At 33.9% G+C, this 20,383-nt stretch overlaps 1 protein-coding gene across 1 annotated transcript in view; it reads left to right on the top strand.

Moving 5' to 3' along the window:
- LOC121371922 overlaps positions 1-20,383 on the top strand; it is a 58,094-nt gene that overhangs the window by 6,626 nt on the left and 31,085 nt on the right. The window contains exons 3-4 of the mRNA XM_041498169.1: positions 8,552-8,681; positions 12,539-12,668. Coding sequence (XP_041354103.1) covers positions 8,552-8,681; positions 12,539-12,668 — 260 coding nt within the window. The remainder of the gene's footprint in view (positions 1-8,551; positions 8,682-12,538; positions 12,669-20,383) is intronic.

Genomic DNA, 20,383 nt, shown 5'->3' with positions numbered 1-20,383 from the left:
GTAATAACAAATGCATTAATTACCACGATAGAAGGTGAGTAATAACAAACACATTAATTACCACGATAGAAGGTGAGTAATAACAAACACATTAATTACCACGATAGAAGGTGAGTAATAACAAACACATTAATTACCACGATAGAAGGTGAGCATTAATTACCACGATAGAAGGTGAGTAATTACATTAATTACCACGATAGAAGGTGAGTAATAACAAACACATTAATTACCACGATAGAAGGTAGAAGGTGAGTAATAACAAACCACGATAGAAGGTGAGTAAACAAATGCATTAATTTAGAAATTACCACATTAATTACCGATAGAAGGTGAGTAATAACAAACGCATTAATTACCACGATAGAAGGTGAGTAATAACAAATGCATTAATTACCACGATAGAAGGTGTAATAACAAAGTAATACCACGATAGAAGGTGAGTAATAACAAACGCATTAATTACCACGATAGAAGGTGAGTAATAACAAACACATTAATTACCACGATAGAAGGTGAGTAATAACAAATGCATTAATTAATAATACCACCGATAGAAGGTGAGTAATAACAAATGCATTAATTACCACGATAGAAGGTGAGTAATGAGATAGAAGGTGAGTAATAACAAATGCATTAATTACCACGATAGAAGGTGATAGAAGGTGCGTAATAATAACAAAGGCATTAATTACCACGATAGAAGGTGAGTAATAACAAACACATTAATTACCACGATAGAAGGTGAGTAATAACAAACACATTAATTACCACGATAGAAGGTGAGTAATAACAAACACATTAATTACCACGATAGAAGGTGAGTAATAACAAACACATTAATTACCACGATAGAAGGTGAGTAATAACAAACACATTAATTACCACGATAGAAGGTGAGTAATAACAAACACATTAATTACCACGATAGAAGGTGAGTAATAACACGATAGAAAGTAACAAACATTAATTACCACGATAGCATTAAACCACGATAGTGTGAGTAATAACAAACACATTAATTACCAGATAGAAGGTAATAACAACATTAAAACGATAGAAGGTGGCATAACAAACACATTAATACCACGATAGAAGGTGATAGATAGAAGGTGAGTAATAACAAACACATTAATTACCACGATAGAAGGTGAGTAATAACAAATGCATTAATTACCACGATAGAAGGTGAGTAATAACAAACACATTAATTACCACGATAGAAGGTGAGTAATAACAAACACATTAATTACCACGATAGAAGGTGAGTAATAACAAACACATTAATTACCACGATAGAAGGTGAGTAATAACAAACGCATTAATTACCACGATAGAAGGTGAGTAATAACAAACACATTAATTACCACGATAGAAGGTGAGTAATAACAAAGGCATTGATTACCACGATAGAAGGTGAGTAATAACAAACACATTAATTACCAAGATAGAAGGTGAGTAATAACAAATACATTAATTACCACGATAGAAGGTGAGTAATAACAAACACATTAATTACCACGATAGAAGGTGAGTAATAACAAACGGATTAATTACCATTAATTACCACGATTAATTACCACGATAGAAGGTAGAAAGTAACAAACACATTAATTACCACGATAGAAGGTGAGTAATAACAAATGCATTAATTACCACGATAGAAGGTGAGTAATAACAAAGGCATTAATTACCACGATAGAAGGTGGGTAATAACAACACATTAATTACCACGATAGAAGGTGAGTAATAACAAACACATTAATTACCACGATAGAAGGTGAGTAATAACAAATGCATTAATTACCACGATAGAAGGTGAGTAATAACAAACACATTAATTACCACGATAGAAGGTGAGTAATAACAAATGCATTAATTACCACGATAGAAGGTGAGTAATAACAAACGGATTAATTACCAAGATAGAAGGTGAGTAATAACAAATGCATTAATTACCAAGATAGAAGGTGGGTAATAATAAATGCATTAATTACCACGATAGAAGGTGGGTAATAACAAATGCATTAATTACCACGATAGAAGGTGAGTAATAACAAATGCATTAATTACCACGATAGAAGGTGGGTAATAACAAATGCATTAATTACCACGATAGAAGGTGAGTAATAACAAACACATTAATTACCACGATAGAAGGTGAGTAATAACAAACACATTAATTACCACGATAGAAGGTGAGTAATAACAAACACATTAATTACCACGATAGAAGGTGAGTAATAACAAACACATTAATTACCAAGATAGAAGGTGAGTAATAACAAATGCATTAATTACCACGATAGAAGGTGAGTAATAACAAAAACATTAATTACCACGATAGAAGGTGAGTAATAACAAACACATTAATTACCACGATAGAAGGTGAGTAATAACAAATGCATTAATTACCACGATAGAAGGTGAGTAATAACAAACACATTAATTACCACGATAGAAGGTGAGTAATAACAAATGCATTAATTACCACGATAGAAGGTGAGTAATAACAAACACATTAATTACCACGATAGAAGGTGGGTAATAACAAACACATTAATTACCACGATAGAAGGTGAGTAATAACAAACACATTAATTACCACGATAGAAGGTGAGTAATAACAATTACCACGATAGAAGGTGAGTAATAACAAACATTAATTACCACGATAGAAGGTGAGTAATAACAAACACATTAATTACCACGATAGAAGGTGAGTAATAACAAACACATTAATTACCACGATAGAAGGTGAGTAATAACAAATGCATTAATTACCACGATAGAAGGTGAGTAATAACAAACGCATTAATTACCACGATAGAAGGTGAGTAATAACAAAACATTAATTACCACGATAGAAGGTGAGTAATAATAAAATGCATTAATTACCACGATAGAAGGTGAGTAATAACAAACACATTAATTACCACGATTAATTGAGTAATACGACATTAATTACGATAGAAGGTGAGTAATAACAAATGCATTAATTACCACGATAGAAGGTGAGTAATAACAAATGCATTAATTACCACGATAGAAGGTGAGTAATAACAAATGCATTAATTACCACGATAGAAGCATTAATTAGTAAGGTAACAAACACATTAATTACCACGATAGAAGGTGAGTAATAACAAACACATTAATTACCACGATAGAAGGTGAGTAATAACAAACACATTAATTACCACGATAGAAGGTGAGTAATAACAAACACATTAATAACAAACGATACCACGATAGAAGGTGAGAGTAACAAAATAACAAAGGCATTAATTACCACGATAGAAGGTGAGTAATAACAAATGCATTAATTACCACGATAGAAGGTGATTAATTACGATAGAAGGTGAAGTAATAACAAATGCATTAATTACCACGATAGAAGGTGAGTAATAACAAACGCATTAATTACCACGATAGAAGGTGAGTAATAACAAACACATTAATTACCACGATAGAAGGTGAGTAATAATTACCACGAAACACATAATAACAAAATTACCACGATAGAAGGTGAGTAATAACAAATGCATTAATTACCACGATAGAAGGTGAGTAATAACAAATGCATTAATTACCACGATAGAAGGTGTGTAGTACATTAATTACCACGATAGAAGGTGAGTAATAACGATAGAAGGTGAGTAAAACACATTAATTACCACGATAGAAGGTGAGTAATAACAAACACATTAATTACCACGATAGAAGGTGAGTAATAATAACATTAATTACCACGATAGAAGGTGAGTAATAACAAACATTAATTACCACGATAGAAGGTGAGTAATAACAAACGGATTAATTACCACGATAGAAGGTGGGTAATAACAAACACATTAATTACCACGATAGAAGGTGAGTAATAACAAATGCATTAATTACCACGATAGAAGGTGAGTAATAACAAACACATTAATTACCACGATAGAAGGTGAGTAATAACAAATGCATTAATTACCACGATAGAAGGTGAGTAATTACAAATAGAAGGTGAGTAATAACAAACACATTAATTACCACGATAGAAGGTGAGTAATTACCACGATAGAAGGTGAGTAATAACAAACACATTAATTACCACGATAGAAGGTGAGTAATAACAAACACATTAATTACCACGATAGAAGGTGAGTAATAACAAACACATTAATTACCACGATAGAAGGTGAGTAATAACAAAGAGCATTAATTACAAATACATTGGGTAATATTAAAATTTACCACGATAGAAGGTGAGTAATAACAAATGCATTAATTACCACGATAGAAGGTGAGTAATAACAAACACATTAATTACCACGATAGAAGGTGAGTAATAACCTCCATGTTTGCACCATCCAGCGAATTGTGGCCCGTAGACTTAACGTGTCACAATCAGTGATTAGCCGAATGTAGGCCCGATATTGTGACAAACCAGAAAGGTGGATGATTGTCCCCGTTCAGGACGGCCAAGGGCCACAACTCATTAGGACTTACACGTTGAGGAATCGAGGTCAATCAGCCAATCAAGTCGTGTTACAACTGGCGTTACATTGTCTGGTCAGACTATTCGTAACAGACTGCAAAGAAGTAACATCCACGCATGTCGACCCTACGTTACCCCACATTTGATTGAGAGGCACATTGCTGCCAGACATCAATGGTATACACATCGTAGACATTTGGCTAACAGGCGTTGGGCTCAGGTAATGTTTTCAGACGATTCCAGATTCGCACAAGACTTCCATGATCGACGAAAGCTTGTCTGGCTGCGCCAACGTCAACATTCGTCCTCAAGACCGATTTGGAGGAAGATCGATTATGGTGTGGGGCGACATTACCATGAGTGCCAGAACCCAGCTGCATATTGTTCATATGAAGGTCATTGGGCAGTACTACCGTGACAACATCATTGCACCGATCGTTGTGCCCATCGCACGTCAGGCTGGACGCCATTATGTTTTTCAGGACGACTACGCCCATGCTCAGCGGAGTCTCACCTACTGCAACGGAACGTCAACGTTATCCAACCAACTTGGCAGAATTAGGCGCCACTCTCCAAGAGGAACAGGACAGGATCTCCCAAAATGTTATTAAACGTTTAATCAGGAGTATGCCATGTCGGATTCCTGCATGCTTGGCGAACGTGGGGTTTTTATCCGTTACTAGTGCAATTATTGAAAACGTAAACTTGACTAGCACCTGTTGCCTTCTGTGTCTCCTCCTCCTCCTCCTGAGAGAGAAAGAGAGAGAGAGCCTTCCATAAAAATAATGTATAGACTTGCATTAAGAATAATGTATATGCATTTATAAACTAGCATTAAGAATAATGTATATACATGAAGAACAATGTATATACATGTATAGACTTTTATTAAGAATACATGTATAGACTTCCATTAAGAATAATGTATATATATATATATATATATATATATATATATATATATATATGTATAGACTTCCATTAAGAATAATGTATATATATGTATAGACTTGCATTAAGAATAATGGTGGAATTTTTGGTTACGACCACTTTTTATATCCGGAACTTTCATTTATTAAAAATGGCGACCACATTTAATCTCATTGCATGTATTTGATAGCTTTTACATCCTACACCTCATGTAATACTAAAGTAGTGTAGGAAATAGAATAAAATGATTTTCGTCAATTATTTCTTTCATATTAAACAGACAAGTGAATATTTTGTAAATAGCTATTTAATGATACTCTACCTAATTTAGCATTTACTTGTTCGGGCTCTCATTGATGTACAAGGTGGTGTGTACTCTTGAGATTAAAATAAAGATGTCAGTAAACAGGAGATTTGTGACCTTTACTGGAACAGACTATAACACATTTTGATGAATATGTGTCAATTTCATTTACCCATAAACAAACTTTAAAGTTAAAACTGCAAGATAACTGATTATTTTGAATTGCAACATAAATTATTAATTTTGACCAGCATATTTAGTGAATATAAATTCAATATAAATATAGTAGAAATTTACACAATCTTGCAACCACTTAAAGTTGCTATATCAGAAGTTATATGTGAGCATCTGTTTGTAATAATGATTCTCCATTAAAAATGTATTTTCTACTAGTAGATCAAATTATTTCCTATAATCATTTAATTTATGGGCATATAGTTAAAGGTGTAGTCTTTAAATGTTAAAGCAAAATTTAATAAAAACATGATTTGCAATAGCTGTCATTATGCAACTTTGAGATAGCACCTTTAATACCGGAAAATAGATCAGAAACTCAAAATGGTTCTTGACAGTTTTGCTAAAAAATTACTTATAAATGTCTACAAATATTTTGTTTCGAAGAGGAATAGGGGTAAACCATCATCAGAAACGGTCCCTCACATATTGTAACAGCAATGAAATTGACATAATTATGTTGACCAAACTTTGTTATAGTCTATTCCAATAAAGTGCACAAATCACCTGTTTACTGACATCTTTCTTTTAATTTTAAGAGTAAACACCACCTTGTACATCAATGACAGCCAAAACATGTGAATGCTAAATTAGGTAGACTATAATTAAATAGATATTTACAAAATATTTACTTGTCTGTTTAATATGTAAGAAATAATCAACGAAAATAATTTTTATTCTATTTCCGACAGCACTATAGTATATCTATATATGGGGTTTCTGGTCCATATGAGACAACACTTTCAAATAGCATAGATTTCAATGTTCATATAGAGGTCTTCCTGTCTGTTTGCACTAAATATATCACTTTTTCTACAGGATATCATGGAATTTCACTATTTTGTTAGCAGCTTGAGTGAGCAATTTGTAAGTGGGTCATGTCTTCACCATATTTAATACCTAAACATGGGTCTATATCTTTATTGTTGAACAGCGATGGCATACATTTCCCGAACCATCCTGTTATGTCTGCAGATACAGTGTGGACAGAACAGGAAACTTGTTCGTTGAGTCCTATCAACAGACTCACGAATACCAACGAAAATGAAAACTGTTTCACAGTTACCTACCTTATAAGTAGCACGCTTTCTATATTATATACCAGAAGAAAGTGACTTAAACAGAAATTGGAGGTAAAAAGATTTCACTGATTGGATTAATATACAGATTTACCCCTAAGACAGAAAGAACAGTAAAACAAACAATTCTGATTCACTGAAACATTTCGGAATATCGCACAAATGTTATAAAATGCAAATTCAGTGATTGACTACTAACTCATTCAATATATCAAAAAAGATAGCTGATGACTGAAAATAACGAAGACGTCTACTTGAATAACTGACGTGGACAATATAATGCAAGAGTACACCTTCCAATCTTGAACATTACGCTCCATTAACTGATATACGAAAAACATATATGAACAGAAAAGGAACTCTTGTGGTTGACATTTGTACAATCTAATTAAAATTAGCTCCACTATTACATGTGGATCTAACACCAGCCAGTTGGAGCTCATGTCCACCAATCAAAACCGTACTTGCAGAATCCTGCCAGTGATTTAAAAATAATTTGAAAACATTCGGAATTATCCTGAGGGTATACGACATGTTTCGTGTGAATTACGAATGCCTTAAAACATGTTTTATTTTATAAAATAAATAATTTGTAATGTAAAACTGAAGATTGATTTAGTTTTTTGTTTTTTTTATAAATAAATAAATAATTTTTAATGTAAAATTCAAGACTGATAACCCACCCCGTACGTATTGGTCTGGTTCGCTGTACTGCGGCCACTAAAATAGACTCGCCCGATATTTTTAGAATTTGTATGCTCCCAAATAACGTTATAAAAGGCGAAGTGTGATTGGTCAATATTTAAATTATTATTTACAGACGAAATGTTACCTGGACATTGGGGACTATGCAGAGTTGTTAGTTTTAAATTACTGGCAGGATTCTGCAAGTAAGGTTTTGATTGGTGGACATGAGCTCCAACTGGCTGGTGTTAGATCCACATGTAATAGTGGAGCTAATTTTAATTAGATTGACATTTGTAAACCTGTGGATATTCCTCAGTGTCAACGGATGTTATTTTTGATGTTCTCTCTACACTGTTTGTGCATCTATAAAACAACATGGTTCATAGGATTGTGTCATCCTTTTTAAAAAAACATGGTTTTGTATTAAATATGGTGAGCACATGAACCAATTACCAAGTGTGCGCTCAAACTGCTGTTAAGAAATCCAGTAAAATACCATATTTTCAGTGCATAAACATAACCCCAAAAACTTATACATTGATATATTACACGGATTATATGCTCTAAAAACTTTTCATGGCAAATGACAAAATTTGGCTGCCATTTTGAATAAATTACAGTTCCGCATATAAAACAGCCGCAGACAAAACATTCCACCGGATTCGTGTTCAGTGGCCCAAATGGCCATAGTAAATGCAAAGCATAAAAATTCTACCTCGATTTGTCATAGGCTAGTGTATATATGTATAGACGTGCATTAGGAATAATGCATATTCATGTACAGACTTACATTTAAAATAATATAATTTGTTGTGGTATTTGTTGTGTTGGCAGCTGACGAAATCGACCGTCTGACCGTCGACGTGTTGCGGACGACTCGATGCCAGTGTGTCGAGTGTCACCAGAACCAACGAGGCTACGAGATCAGAGTCGCGATTATGGCGGAAATGAAACCCGTATACAAGTAAATACGAGTACAAAAAACAGTATACAAGTAAATACGAGTACAAAAAACAGTATACAAGTAAATATCAGTACAAAAAACCCAGTATACAAGTAAATATCAGTACGAAAAACAGTATACAAGTAAATACCAGTACAGAAAACAGTATACAAGTAAATATCAGTACAAAAACAGTATACAAGTAAATACCAGTACAGAAAACAGTATACAAGTAAATATCAGTACGAAAAACAGTATACAAGTAAATACAGAGTACAAAAAAACAGTATACAAGTAAATATCAGTACAAAAAACAGTATACAAGTACAAAAAAAAGTATACAAGTAAATACAGAGTACAAAAAACAGTATACAAGTAAATATCAGTACAAAAACAGTATACAAGTAAATATCAGTACAAAAAACAGTATACAAGTACAAAAAACAGTATACAAGTAAATACAGAGTACAAAAAACAGTATACAAGTAAATACGAGTACAAAAAACAGTATACAAGTAAATATCAGTACAAAAAAAACAGTATACAAGTAAATATCAGTACGAAAAACAGTATACAAGTAAATACCAGTACAGAAAACAGTATACAAGTAAATATCAGTACAAAAACAGTATACAAGTAAATACCAGTACAGAAAACAGTATACAAGTAAATATCAGTACGAAAAACAGTATACAAGTAAATACAGAGTACAAAAAAACAGTATACAAGTAAATATCAGTACAAAAACAGTATACAAGTAAATATCAGTACAAAAAACAGTATACAAGTACAAAAAACAGTATACAAGTAAATACGAGTACAAAAAACAGTATACAAGTAAATATCAGTACAGAAAACAGTATACAAGTAAATATCAGTACAGAAAACAGTATACAAGTAAATACGAGTACAAAAAACAGTATACAAGTAAATATCAATACAAAAAACAGTATACAAGTAAATACCAGTACAGAAAACAATATACAAGTACATACGAGTACAGAAAACAGTATACAAGTAAATACGAGTACAGAAAACAGCATACAAGTAAATACCAGTACAGAAAATAGTATACAAGTAAATACTAGTACAGAAAACAGTATACAAGTAAATACGTGTACAGAAAATAGTATACAAGTAAATACCAGTACAGAAAGCAGCATACAAGTAAATACCAGTACAGAAAACAGTATACAAGTAAAATAACTACAGAAAAGAGTATACAAGTAAATACAGAGTACATAAAACACTATACAAGTAAATATCTGTTCAGAAAACAGTATACAAGTAAATACCAGTTCAGAAATCAGTATACAAGTAAATAACAGTACAGAAAACAGTATACAAGTAAATACCAGTACAGAAAACAGTATACACGTAAATACGAGTACAGAAAGCAGTATAGAAGTGAATACCAGTACAGGAAACAGTATAGAAGTGAATAGCAGAACAGAAAAAGTATACAAGTGAATACCAGTACAGAAAACAGTATACAAGTGAATAGCAGAACAGAAAACAGTATACAAGTGAATACCAGTACAGAAAACAGTATACAAGTGAACACCAGTACAGAAAACAGTATACAAGTGAATACCAGAACAGAAAACAGTATACAAGTGAATACCAGAACAGAAAACAGTATACAAGTAAATACCAGTACAGAAAACAGTATACAAGTAAATATCAGTACAAAAACAGTATACAAGTAAATACCAGGACAGAAAACAGTATACAAGAAAATACCAGTACAGAAAACAGTATACAAGTAAATACCAGTACAGAAAACAGTATACAAGTAAATATCAGTACAAAAACAGTATACAAGTAAATACCAGTACAGAAAACAGTATACAAGTTAATACCAGTACAGAAAACAGTATACAAGTTAATATCAGTACAAAAACAGTATACAAGTGAATACCAGAACAGAAAACAGTATACAAGTAAATACCAGTACAAAAAACAGTATACAAGTAAATACCAGTATACAAAACAGTATACAAGTGAATACCAGAACAGAAAACAGTATACAAGTAAATACCAGAACAGAAAACAGTATACAAGTAAATACGAGTATTCAAAACAGTATACAAGTGAATACCAGAACAGAAAACAGTATACAAGTAAATACCAGTACAGAAAACAGTATACAGTATACAAGTAAATACCAGAACAGAAAACAGTATACAAGTAAATACGAGTATACAAAACAGTATACAAGTAAATACCAGAACAGAAAACAGTATACAAGTAAATACGAGTATACAAAACAGTATACAAATGAATACCAGAACAGAAAACAGTATACAAATGAATACCAGAACAGAAAACAGTATACAAGTAAATACCAGAACAGAAAACAGTATACAAGTGAATACCAGAACAGAAAACAGTATACAAGTAAATACCAGAACAGAAAACAGTATACAAGTAAATACGAGTATTCAAAACAGTATACAAGTGAATACCAGAACAGAAAACAGTATACAAGTAAATACCAGTACAGAAAACAGTATACAGTATACAAGTAAATACCAGAACAGAAAACAGTATACAAGTAAATACGAGTATACAAAACAGTATACAAGTAAATACCAGAACAGAAAACAGTATACAAGTAAATACGAATATACAAAACAGTATACAAATGAATACCAGAACAGAAAACAGTATACAAGTAAATACCAGAACAGAAAACAGTATACAAGTGAATACCAGAACAGAAAACAGTATACAAGTAAATACCAGAACAGAAAACAGTATACAAGTAAATACGAGTATTCAAAACAGTATACAAGTGAATACCAGAACAAAAAACAGTATACAAGTAAATACCAGTACAGAAAACAGTATACAGTATACAAGTAAATACCAGAACAGAAAACAGTATACAAGTAAATACGAGTATACAAAACAGTATACAAGTAAATACCAGAATAGAAAACAGTATACAAGTAAATACCAGTATACAAAACAGTATACAAATGAATACCAGAACAGAAAACAGTATACAAGTAAATACCAGAACAGAAAACAGTATACAAGTAAATACCAGTACAGAAAATAGTATACAAGTAAATAAAGAGTACAGAAACCTGTATACAAGTAAATACCAGTACAGAAAATAGAATGTGTTCTATCTGTAGACGAGTGTGACGTAGCACATATAACTAGTCACTGTGTTCTACCTATAGACGAGTCTGACGTAGCACATATAACTGGTCACTGTGTTCTACATGTAGACGAGTGTGACGTAGCACATATAACTGGTCACTGTGTTCTACCTGTAGACGAGTGTGACGTAGCACATATAACTGGTCACTGTGTTCTACCTGTAGACGAGTGTGACGTAGCACATAGAGCCTAAATGTATTTCCATCATTCTACCCATAATACTAGTTGTAATCCATCTATTGTTTTTTTTTTAAGCTTGACATATTTATAGAATATCCGTTTGTTGTTTGGTGCATGTAATATATTTGTAGCATGCCACCAAACACGAGAGGCGAGGCGTAGCCCAGTGGTACAGCGCTCGTTTGATGCGCGGTCGGTTTGGGATCGATCCCCGTCAGTGGGCCCATTGCACTATTTCTCTCTCCAGCCAGTGCACCACGACTGGTATATCAAGGGCCATTGTATGTACTATCCTGTCTTTGGGATGGTGCATATAAAAGATCCCTTGCTGCTAATCGAAAAGAGTAGCCCATGAAGTGGCGACAGCGGGTTTCCTCTCTCAATATCTGTGTGGTTCTTAACCATATGTCTGACGCCATATAACCGTAAATTAAATGTGTTGAGTGCGTCGTTAAATAAAACATTTCCTTCCTTCAAACACGAGGACCAACGTTTGTTGATTGGTACACGTGATATATTTGTAGCATGTCATCAAACATCAGGAACAGTTTGCTCAACGCTCGGACGTTTGCCTGGCTCCTGTCCCAGAAATACAAGCTCACCGGGGTCTGCAACGAAACGTTGATCATTCTGTACGCCAGGAATAACGGAGTGGTGAGTAGCAACTTGAATACCGTATACAAAGTTACACTTTGTTTTGTTTGATGACACCACTAGAGCACACTGTTGTCTTAATCATCGCAGGCGTGTGTGCAGGAAATTGTGCAAGGGGATCTAGACTTTGACAAGCGAAGTTTTTGAAGGGCGGGGTTCGGTTTAGGCCTCAGGAAAATACATTTTTAAAGATTCACTCGAAGCAGGGTGGTTTCGATCCCCCATACCCACCTTCTCTGCACACATGACTAACTGGCCAGTTATAAAATACCTAATGATTCATAATGCAAAGAAAAATCCAACTTGTTTCACATACATATATATATATATATATATATATATATATATATATATATATATTTCAAGCAAAAGAAAAACAAAACCCCCAAAACTACAAATAATTTAGCCGGCAATAAACATTAAACAAAATAACGAGTTCATAGCACGCGCGCACACACATAAATACACACACACACGCACGCACGCACGCACACACAAGAATTAATTTGAGAAACATACAAAATTAAAACAAAACCAAAAAATTACACATCAAACCACGTTGAAACAAACTAACTGTCAAATGTTTGTATACTCAAATACCTGGGAAAATACGCTCACAATGTCAAACAGAACTGTTGTCCGTTTTCCTCAAGAATATTCCAGAGAATGCAAGTAATAACAAAACAATAACATACAAAATGTTGCAGTGTCTTCAGAATATACTGAAGATACTTCAAGTAGCAGTTAATAAATCACACTTAACTCAGCAGGTCACACACAAATAATGCTGGGAAACAATACTTCAGATTCATCTTGCAGTCGCACAGTCTGGAAGTTGTAGATCACCTACGTCGGCTCCATTGTAACACAGGTTGTACTTTTTTTTATCTTGGGCAATACAACAAGTCTGTGATTTGGTTCAAAGATTTTTATTCAAAACTGTTAGCCCCAATCTTGGATATGATGATCCGGATTATTTTAAAACCTTTATCTTTGGGACAAAGGTTAGCCTGGTGCAAAACTGTGCAATAACTTTCAAGAAAACACTCAAGATCACCAATGACTCGTAGATTTCTGTCCCGAGTCGGACCCCCGATCTTATCGGAGGCGGGACTAAGGATAGGCGTGTTCGAAACCATAGTGGTATATGGACACGTTAAACCACTAGTCAAGTCAAGTCACAAACAGCAGCAGAATGAAGCAGTTTGGGTGTTTGAAATAAAATAAAAACTTTTATGAAAAGCCAAGCTGGAACAACCAGTAAGAAGAAAGACATCTGTAGATTGAGACACACTCAGCTTGTATCTCAGTAATGCAGAAACAATAGAAAGAAAAGCTATCATAGCCAGACTGAGAGGAAACAGAAGAATAAACAAGTTAAAACATAAAGCTTGGATACTGAGTTTGGATTACATTTGGACTTGTATTTTGAATTAGTTTATAATATTTTATGACAATAAAGGTGTTAAAAACCTAATTTTGGTGTTTGTTATGTTAATAATATTTTATGACAATAAAATGTTAAAATCTAATTTTGGTGTTTGTTATGTTAATATTTTATGACAATAAAGGTGTTAAAGACCTAAGTTTGGTGTTTGTTATGTTAATAATATTTTATGACAATAAAGGTGTTAAAAACCTAATTTTGGTGTTTGTTATGATAATAATATTTTATGACAATAAAATGTTAAAACCTAATTTTGGTGTTTGTTATGTTAATAATATTTAATAATTTTGGTATTTGTTATGTTAATAATATTTTATGACAATAAAATGTTAAAACCTAATTTTGGTGTTTGTTATGTTAATAATATTTTATGACAATAAAGGTGTTAAAAACCTAATTTTTGTGTTTGTTATGTTAATAATATTTTATGACAATAAAATGTTAAAACCTAATTTTGGTGTTTGTTATGTTAATAATATTTTATGACAATAAAGGTGTTAAAAACCTAATTTTGGTGTTTGTTATGATAATAATATTTTATGACAATAAAATGTTAAAACCTAATTTTGGTGTTTGTTATGTTAATAATATTTAATAATTTTGGTATTTGTTATGTTAATAATATTTTATGACAATAAAATGTTAAAACCTAATTTTGGTGTTTGTTATGTTAATAATATTTTATGACAATAAAGGTGTTAAAAACCTAATTTTTGTGTTTGTTATGTTAATAATATTTTATGACAATAAAATGTTAAAACCTAATTTTGGTGTTTGTTATGTTAATAATATTTTATGACAATAAAATATTAAAACCTAACTGTTGTTTATAAAAACTATATACACATTCTGCAATATATGCAACATTGGTTGAGTTTGGTAATAAATGGTATAAAGACGTTAAAAGGTAGTTAGGCAAGAATATTTGTGATATGTATGTCATATATTAAAAATAATTTTCAAAACAATTATTTGCCTTGGTTATCCGATCCAAAACCAAGAGAGATATTGAAGAATAATTTTAAAAGTATAATAATTATCTCTTTTGAAAATTTAAGAAGTACGTTTCAGAAAATCTGAATGAGAAAAGCGTTATCCATGATTGCGACCACATCTCTGGTCGATTCCTCGAATCTCTTGTCTAGTGGCTCGTCTGTAGGAGGACAGCCACTCACGAGCGAATCCTTCAACCCTCATAGAGGACTACCATTCCCAGAGCAGTTAACTGAATCAAACCTAGCGCTGTAACTATACTCCTGTTCATTTGTTTAGACCCAAAGTGTTTTTCTAATGTTACGTTTAATTCCTATTCAATCCTTGTTTTCTTTACATTTACACGAAAACAAACCCAAATCCCGACAGGTTTTATATATAATTCATCGTCTAAAATGCACGAAGTTGACTTATTACCATTTTACAAAAATCTATGTATGTTGTGAATGCACGTTCTTTCTCCTATAATTAACTAAGGCTACTTGCATAACAAAATATTAAGATACGAGGCTGCGTGAAGGCCATTATAGCTTGTTTCACTAGACACGGTCCTGAAAGTCCAAAATACTATGAAATTGCGTTTACATATTAAGTCGATTGTCAGTGACATTATTTTCGAAGTATAATATATGATTGCACTTGCTGTTGTAGTATTGTGTAAACCACTTGAAATACAAGTGTAGAAGGGTATATAAGTTCACAGAAAATTTATTACTGGACATTCCATACATTATTGTTATTTGAGTAAACTATGGGTAAATCGAAAATCGCTACTCCCTACCCATCAAGCATATAACGTTCAATGCATTTATTAATTCTTTAACACTGAAAACAATTTATTCCCATGACATTCATTATTAGTCACTATCAAACAACCTATCAATTGAACAAATATAAACGTGTATTACAAAACACGGTCAATCACTATAAAACCATATAAAATACACCTACATACGAAGCCAGAGGTGGGTGTGGGGTTGGGCAGAGGGCCACGCCAGAGGTGGGTGTGGGGTTGGGCAGAGGGCCACGCCAGAGGTGGGTGTGGGGTTGGGCAGAGGGCCACACCTCCACCAATCGCGGGTATACAATATTCAATCACTATAAAACCATATAAAATACACCTACATACGAAGCCAGAGGTGGGTGTGGGGTTGGGCAGAGGGCCACGCCAGAGGTGGGTGTGGGGTTGGGCAGAGGGCCACACCTCCACCAATCGCGGGTATACAATATTCAATCACTATAAAACCATATAAAATACACCTACATACGAAGCCAGAGGTGGGTGTGGGGTTGGGCAGAGGGCCACGCCAGAGGTGGGTGTGGGGTTGGGCAGAGGGCCACACCTCCACCAATCGCGGGTATACAATATGCTGGCCACGTGTGTGTGCAATATGTGACAATGAACATCACGAGATTAAGACCTCACCCCATCTCCCCCCCCCCCTCACTAAAAGGGAACGTGGCCTTCAGATGAACACTTACCCGTACAATACTAAATAATAAATATTATATATTATTCATGGACATACTACCTGACAGTCATAATGTATCAACCTATCTTATAGTTACTTACAGTGTTTTATCCCCAATAGCACCCAAACTTATTTAATTTTGTATCAATACATTACATTAATGAAATAGCAGGTGCGGATCCGGACGTTTTTTAAAAGCGGGGGCCCAAACCCGTTTTTGCTTTTGAACAGGTGGATGGGATAAGTTTTCATTTTTCATATAGGTCATACTACATGTACAATATATTCCGCTAGGAAGGTGAACAAGAACATTAGTTTGAAACAGACTATAGAGCGATGCTTCTATTATGCAAATAGCCTTAGTTATTTATATAGACAGTGGCGTAGGCAGGATTTTATATTGGGGGGGGGGGGGGGACATGGCATCCAAGCAAACAATGATATTGAGTAGTGGGATATCTGGTTTCCCCCCCCCCCCCCCCCCCCCCCTCCCGGGCTACGCCACTGTTTATAGAAGAAAGAACGTGCATTCACAGCATACATAGATTTTTGTAAAATGGAAAAAAGTCAACTTCGTGCATTTTGTATATAAAACCTGTCGGGGGTTTGGGTTTGTTTTCATGCAAATGTAAAGAAAACAAGGATTGAATAGGAATTAAACGTAACATTTGAAAACAAAACCACTTAGGGTCTAAACAATTGAACAGGACTATAATAGCTGTTACACAGAAATGCAAACTATCTGTGAAAGGCGCAGACTGGCAGTTCGTGTGGTCTTCGTACGACCGCTGTACGCTGCAACACAGAATGATCGAGACACGTCAAAACGTCAAAGGTGTGCTTATCGTGCAAGAATTTTGAGAAATCGGCCTTGAACAAAAAGCTATTTTCAGGGCCGTCGGAGCGTATGTGTGTGTGGAGGGGGGGGGGGGGGGTCTAAAGCTATCTACATAAAACAAACTAAACATTCTTGGGTTATAATGCTGCGCCAAATAATCCTTAAAATGATAAACAAATTATTGTTTACAAATGGCTAATCTTGTGATTCAGATGTAAAGAAATCACGTTTATAGCCACCCAATGTAAACTAAATCATTGGGGAGCATGCCCCGGACCCACTTAGACGTATCGAGTTCCTTGCTTGATAACGATAATGACTATTGCCCCCCCAACCCCCTCTAAAAAAAACCCCTCTCCGACGCGTCCGCTTTTATAAGCCACTGCCTATGCAGGACAGAAGTGTTTAATATAAAGATGCCACACTATGTAAGCTGTATTCTAACCGGGCGCGAGCGACGTGAGCAATGACAGCAATTTTCTTCTTTTAGAAACCATTGATTTCAATCGCAATATAGCGTCAAAATACCCATACATCAACAAAATTGCAACAGAACGTTTTATTGCCATTTTTTGTACTTTAAGACATACTGAATAACATATTAAAAGTTGGACAGAAATGGAGCACGGGAAAGCAAAACCAATCTGACATTAAAAAAGAGCCGCCAATGCCTTATTTTGCTATATTTCACTGTTTCTAAAGCCTTACCCTGAGGTTTTAAATGTAACATTATATATTCTGTGCTTAAGGTGATCTTAACGCTAAGATCGCTTCATGGAACGCGTCCCTGAATCAGTTAGCGTACTTGCCATGTGTACTTGACCTTATTTTCAACAGTAAAGCCTCGCACATGGCCAGGTGTCCTTTGCTGGACCAGGAATTCCTCATTAAAATTAATTTAAAAAAAAAAATGTCTTGCCCAATCAGTTAGGGGCCAACAACATAAAGGTTGTTTAGTTTAACTGACTGTTAATCTGCTGTTGGTACAATTTTTTTTTTTTTAAATGAAAGTGACCGGCAGGTACGTATGCAGGACATTATACAGGGGCGGGGGCGTAGACTGTGCTAAGCGATGTTTATAGAACAGTTCCCCGGACAATATTTTATTTTTAAATCGCTTAAATCAGGGGCAGTTCAACGAACCCTCCTCTCCACCCCCACCCTACACACATTCTTGACTAGGCTGCAACATGTAAGGGCCACATTTTAAAACTGTATTTTCTAGAAATTTGTAATGTTCATTAGTATTATCTGCTACATTCAAGAATGTGGCACAATGATGAATTTACAAAAAATGACCAAAGAAAACATTTGTACTAGCGATTGCTTAACAGATGATTACAGTAAATGTCTTTGTGAAACTGGCCCCGAGTCACCAATAGATTAGGTGTATCAACGCTTTAATAAACCTTGTATATTAGACCTTAAAAGTTACATGGTAGGTTTCCCATAGGGTGGCTGTCTGCCACTTTTTAGGTTGTATAAAAATATAATGTGTATACAAATTGTTCATTGTTCATTTAAGTTAACTAACAAGAATATTCATCAATGGTTTAGAAAATGTGTCTTTTAAAAGATTATCCATAAATATTTTCTAAGTAATACATTTCTTTTTAGCTGAACATACTTGTCTCACGTTTTTAGGAATAAACTAAAATGTTTAAAATCTTGGACATGATTCATAGGTTCAGCAACATTTACTTCATCCCAAGATTACTGGGATTCACGTGAAATGAAGCCCATAGGTAAAAACAAACAAACAGGAGCATTCGCCGCATTTAAGACTATTGACATGAATTCAGATAATATTTTAATAGAAATGTTCCATGGGCTATCAATGACATCTGATTTACTGTGTAACTGGAGGAAATTTTATAACGAGAGATTTTAAACGAAATTTAGGTAAAGATTCATCATCATGTTTGCTCTCATTACATAAATAACAATAGCAATGAAATAAAATAAAATAAAATAAAATAAAATAAACAAATAAACCTACATATTAATAGATACCATACATCATGTTTGCGTAATTAATAACTCGATAATATGAAACCTGTGCAGTGGCTTCCCAAAGAATCCATTACGTAAAAACTGAAATGTTACATGAAGTAAACATCAGGTATCCATTAAAATAACCCAAAGCAGACAGTTATATCTATAGGCGTCGGGTGTACCCCTCCCTTTCCTCGACTATAAAATGGCTAGGTGTCTAGAATATATATAAGCACTGCCCTTCATCAGATGAAATTAAAATTAATAACTGTGCTACATAATGGTATTGAAACATGTGTTGCATTGTCAATGAATGATATTACATGTATGTAGTCTGCTACTACCCTAACTTGGACTTTTCACCTTTATTATATGTCCATGTATAAAATTTAAAAAAATCAGCTTCTTAATGTGTCCCAGGCTTAATTTTAGATAAACCTTTATCTTCGCCAAGATTGTATTTTTTTTTAGGCTTGGACCTTAAATATGGAAATTCCTAGTAGGCCTACACTTCTTTTCTGGTATGATAGCTTTTCCTTGATCACCAGTTAAATACATAATATGTACATATATACAATATAAACACTTTGGCACTAACAATTTACCGTTACCTGATAAAAAAAGGTTGAAATATGATAGGGTAAACATAACCAATTGGAAGATACGAGGTTTTCATAACAGATCAACAGTGGTTTTCAAATACGTGTTTTACGTATTTGACATTTTCTATACTTTCCATTGCCTGGACATGTACGAGGTTTTGACAACAAAAAGATAATAGATTTCTGCTTCTGAAAGAATAAAAAAGTGAAAATCGCCAAAACTGCACATACAAGGTTTTCTTAGTTCAGCGACAATATGCTGTGCAAAAGCCAAGTCTTTCGTCACGCCTGAAAGATTGCTACCTCGGCCTGTAAACTTCACTCCCTGCGGACTTACTATCAGATTATCGGGTGGATGGGCTGTAATA

The sequence above is a fragment of the Gigantopelta aegis genome, chromosome 4, assembly GCF_016097555.1.
Source record: "Gigantopelta aegis isolate Gae_Host chromosome 4, Gae_host_genome, whole genome shotgun sequence".
NCBI lineage: Eukaryota > Metazoa > Mollusca > Gastropoda > Neomphalida > Peltospiridae > Gigantopelta > Gigantopelta aegis.
The sequence above is the reverse complement of the archived record's forward strand: the minus strand, read 5'-3'. Positions and strand labels throughout refer to the sequence as shown.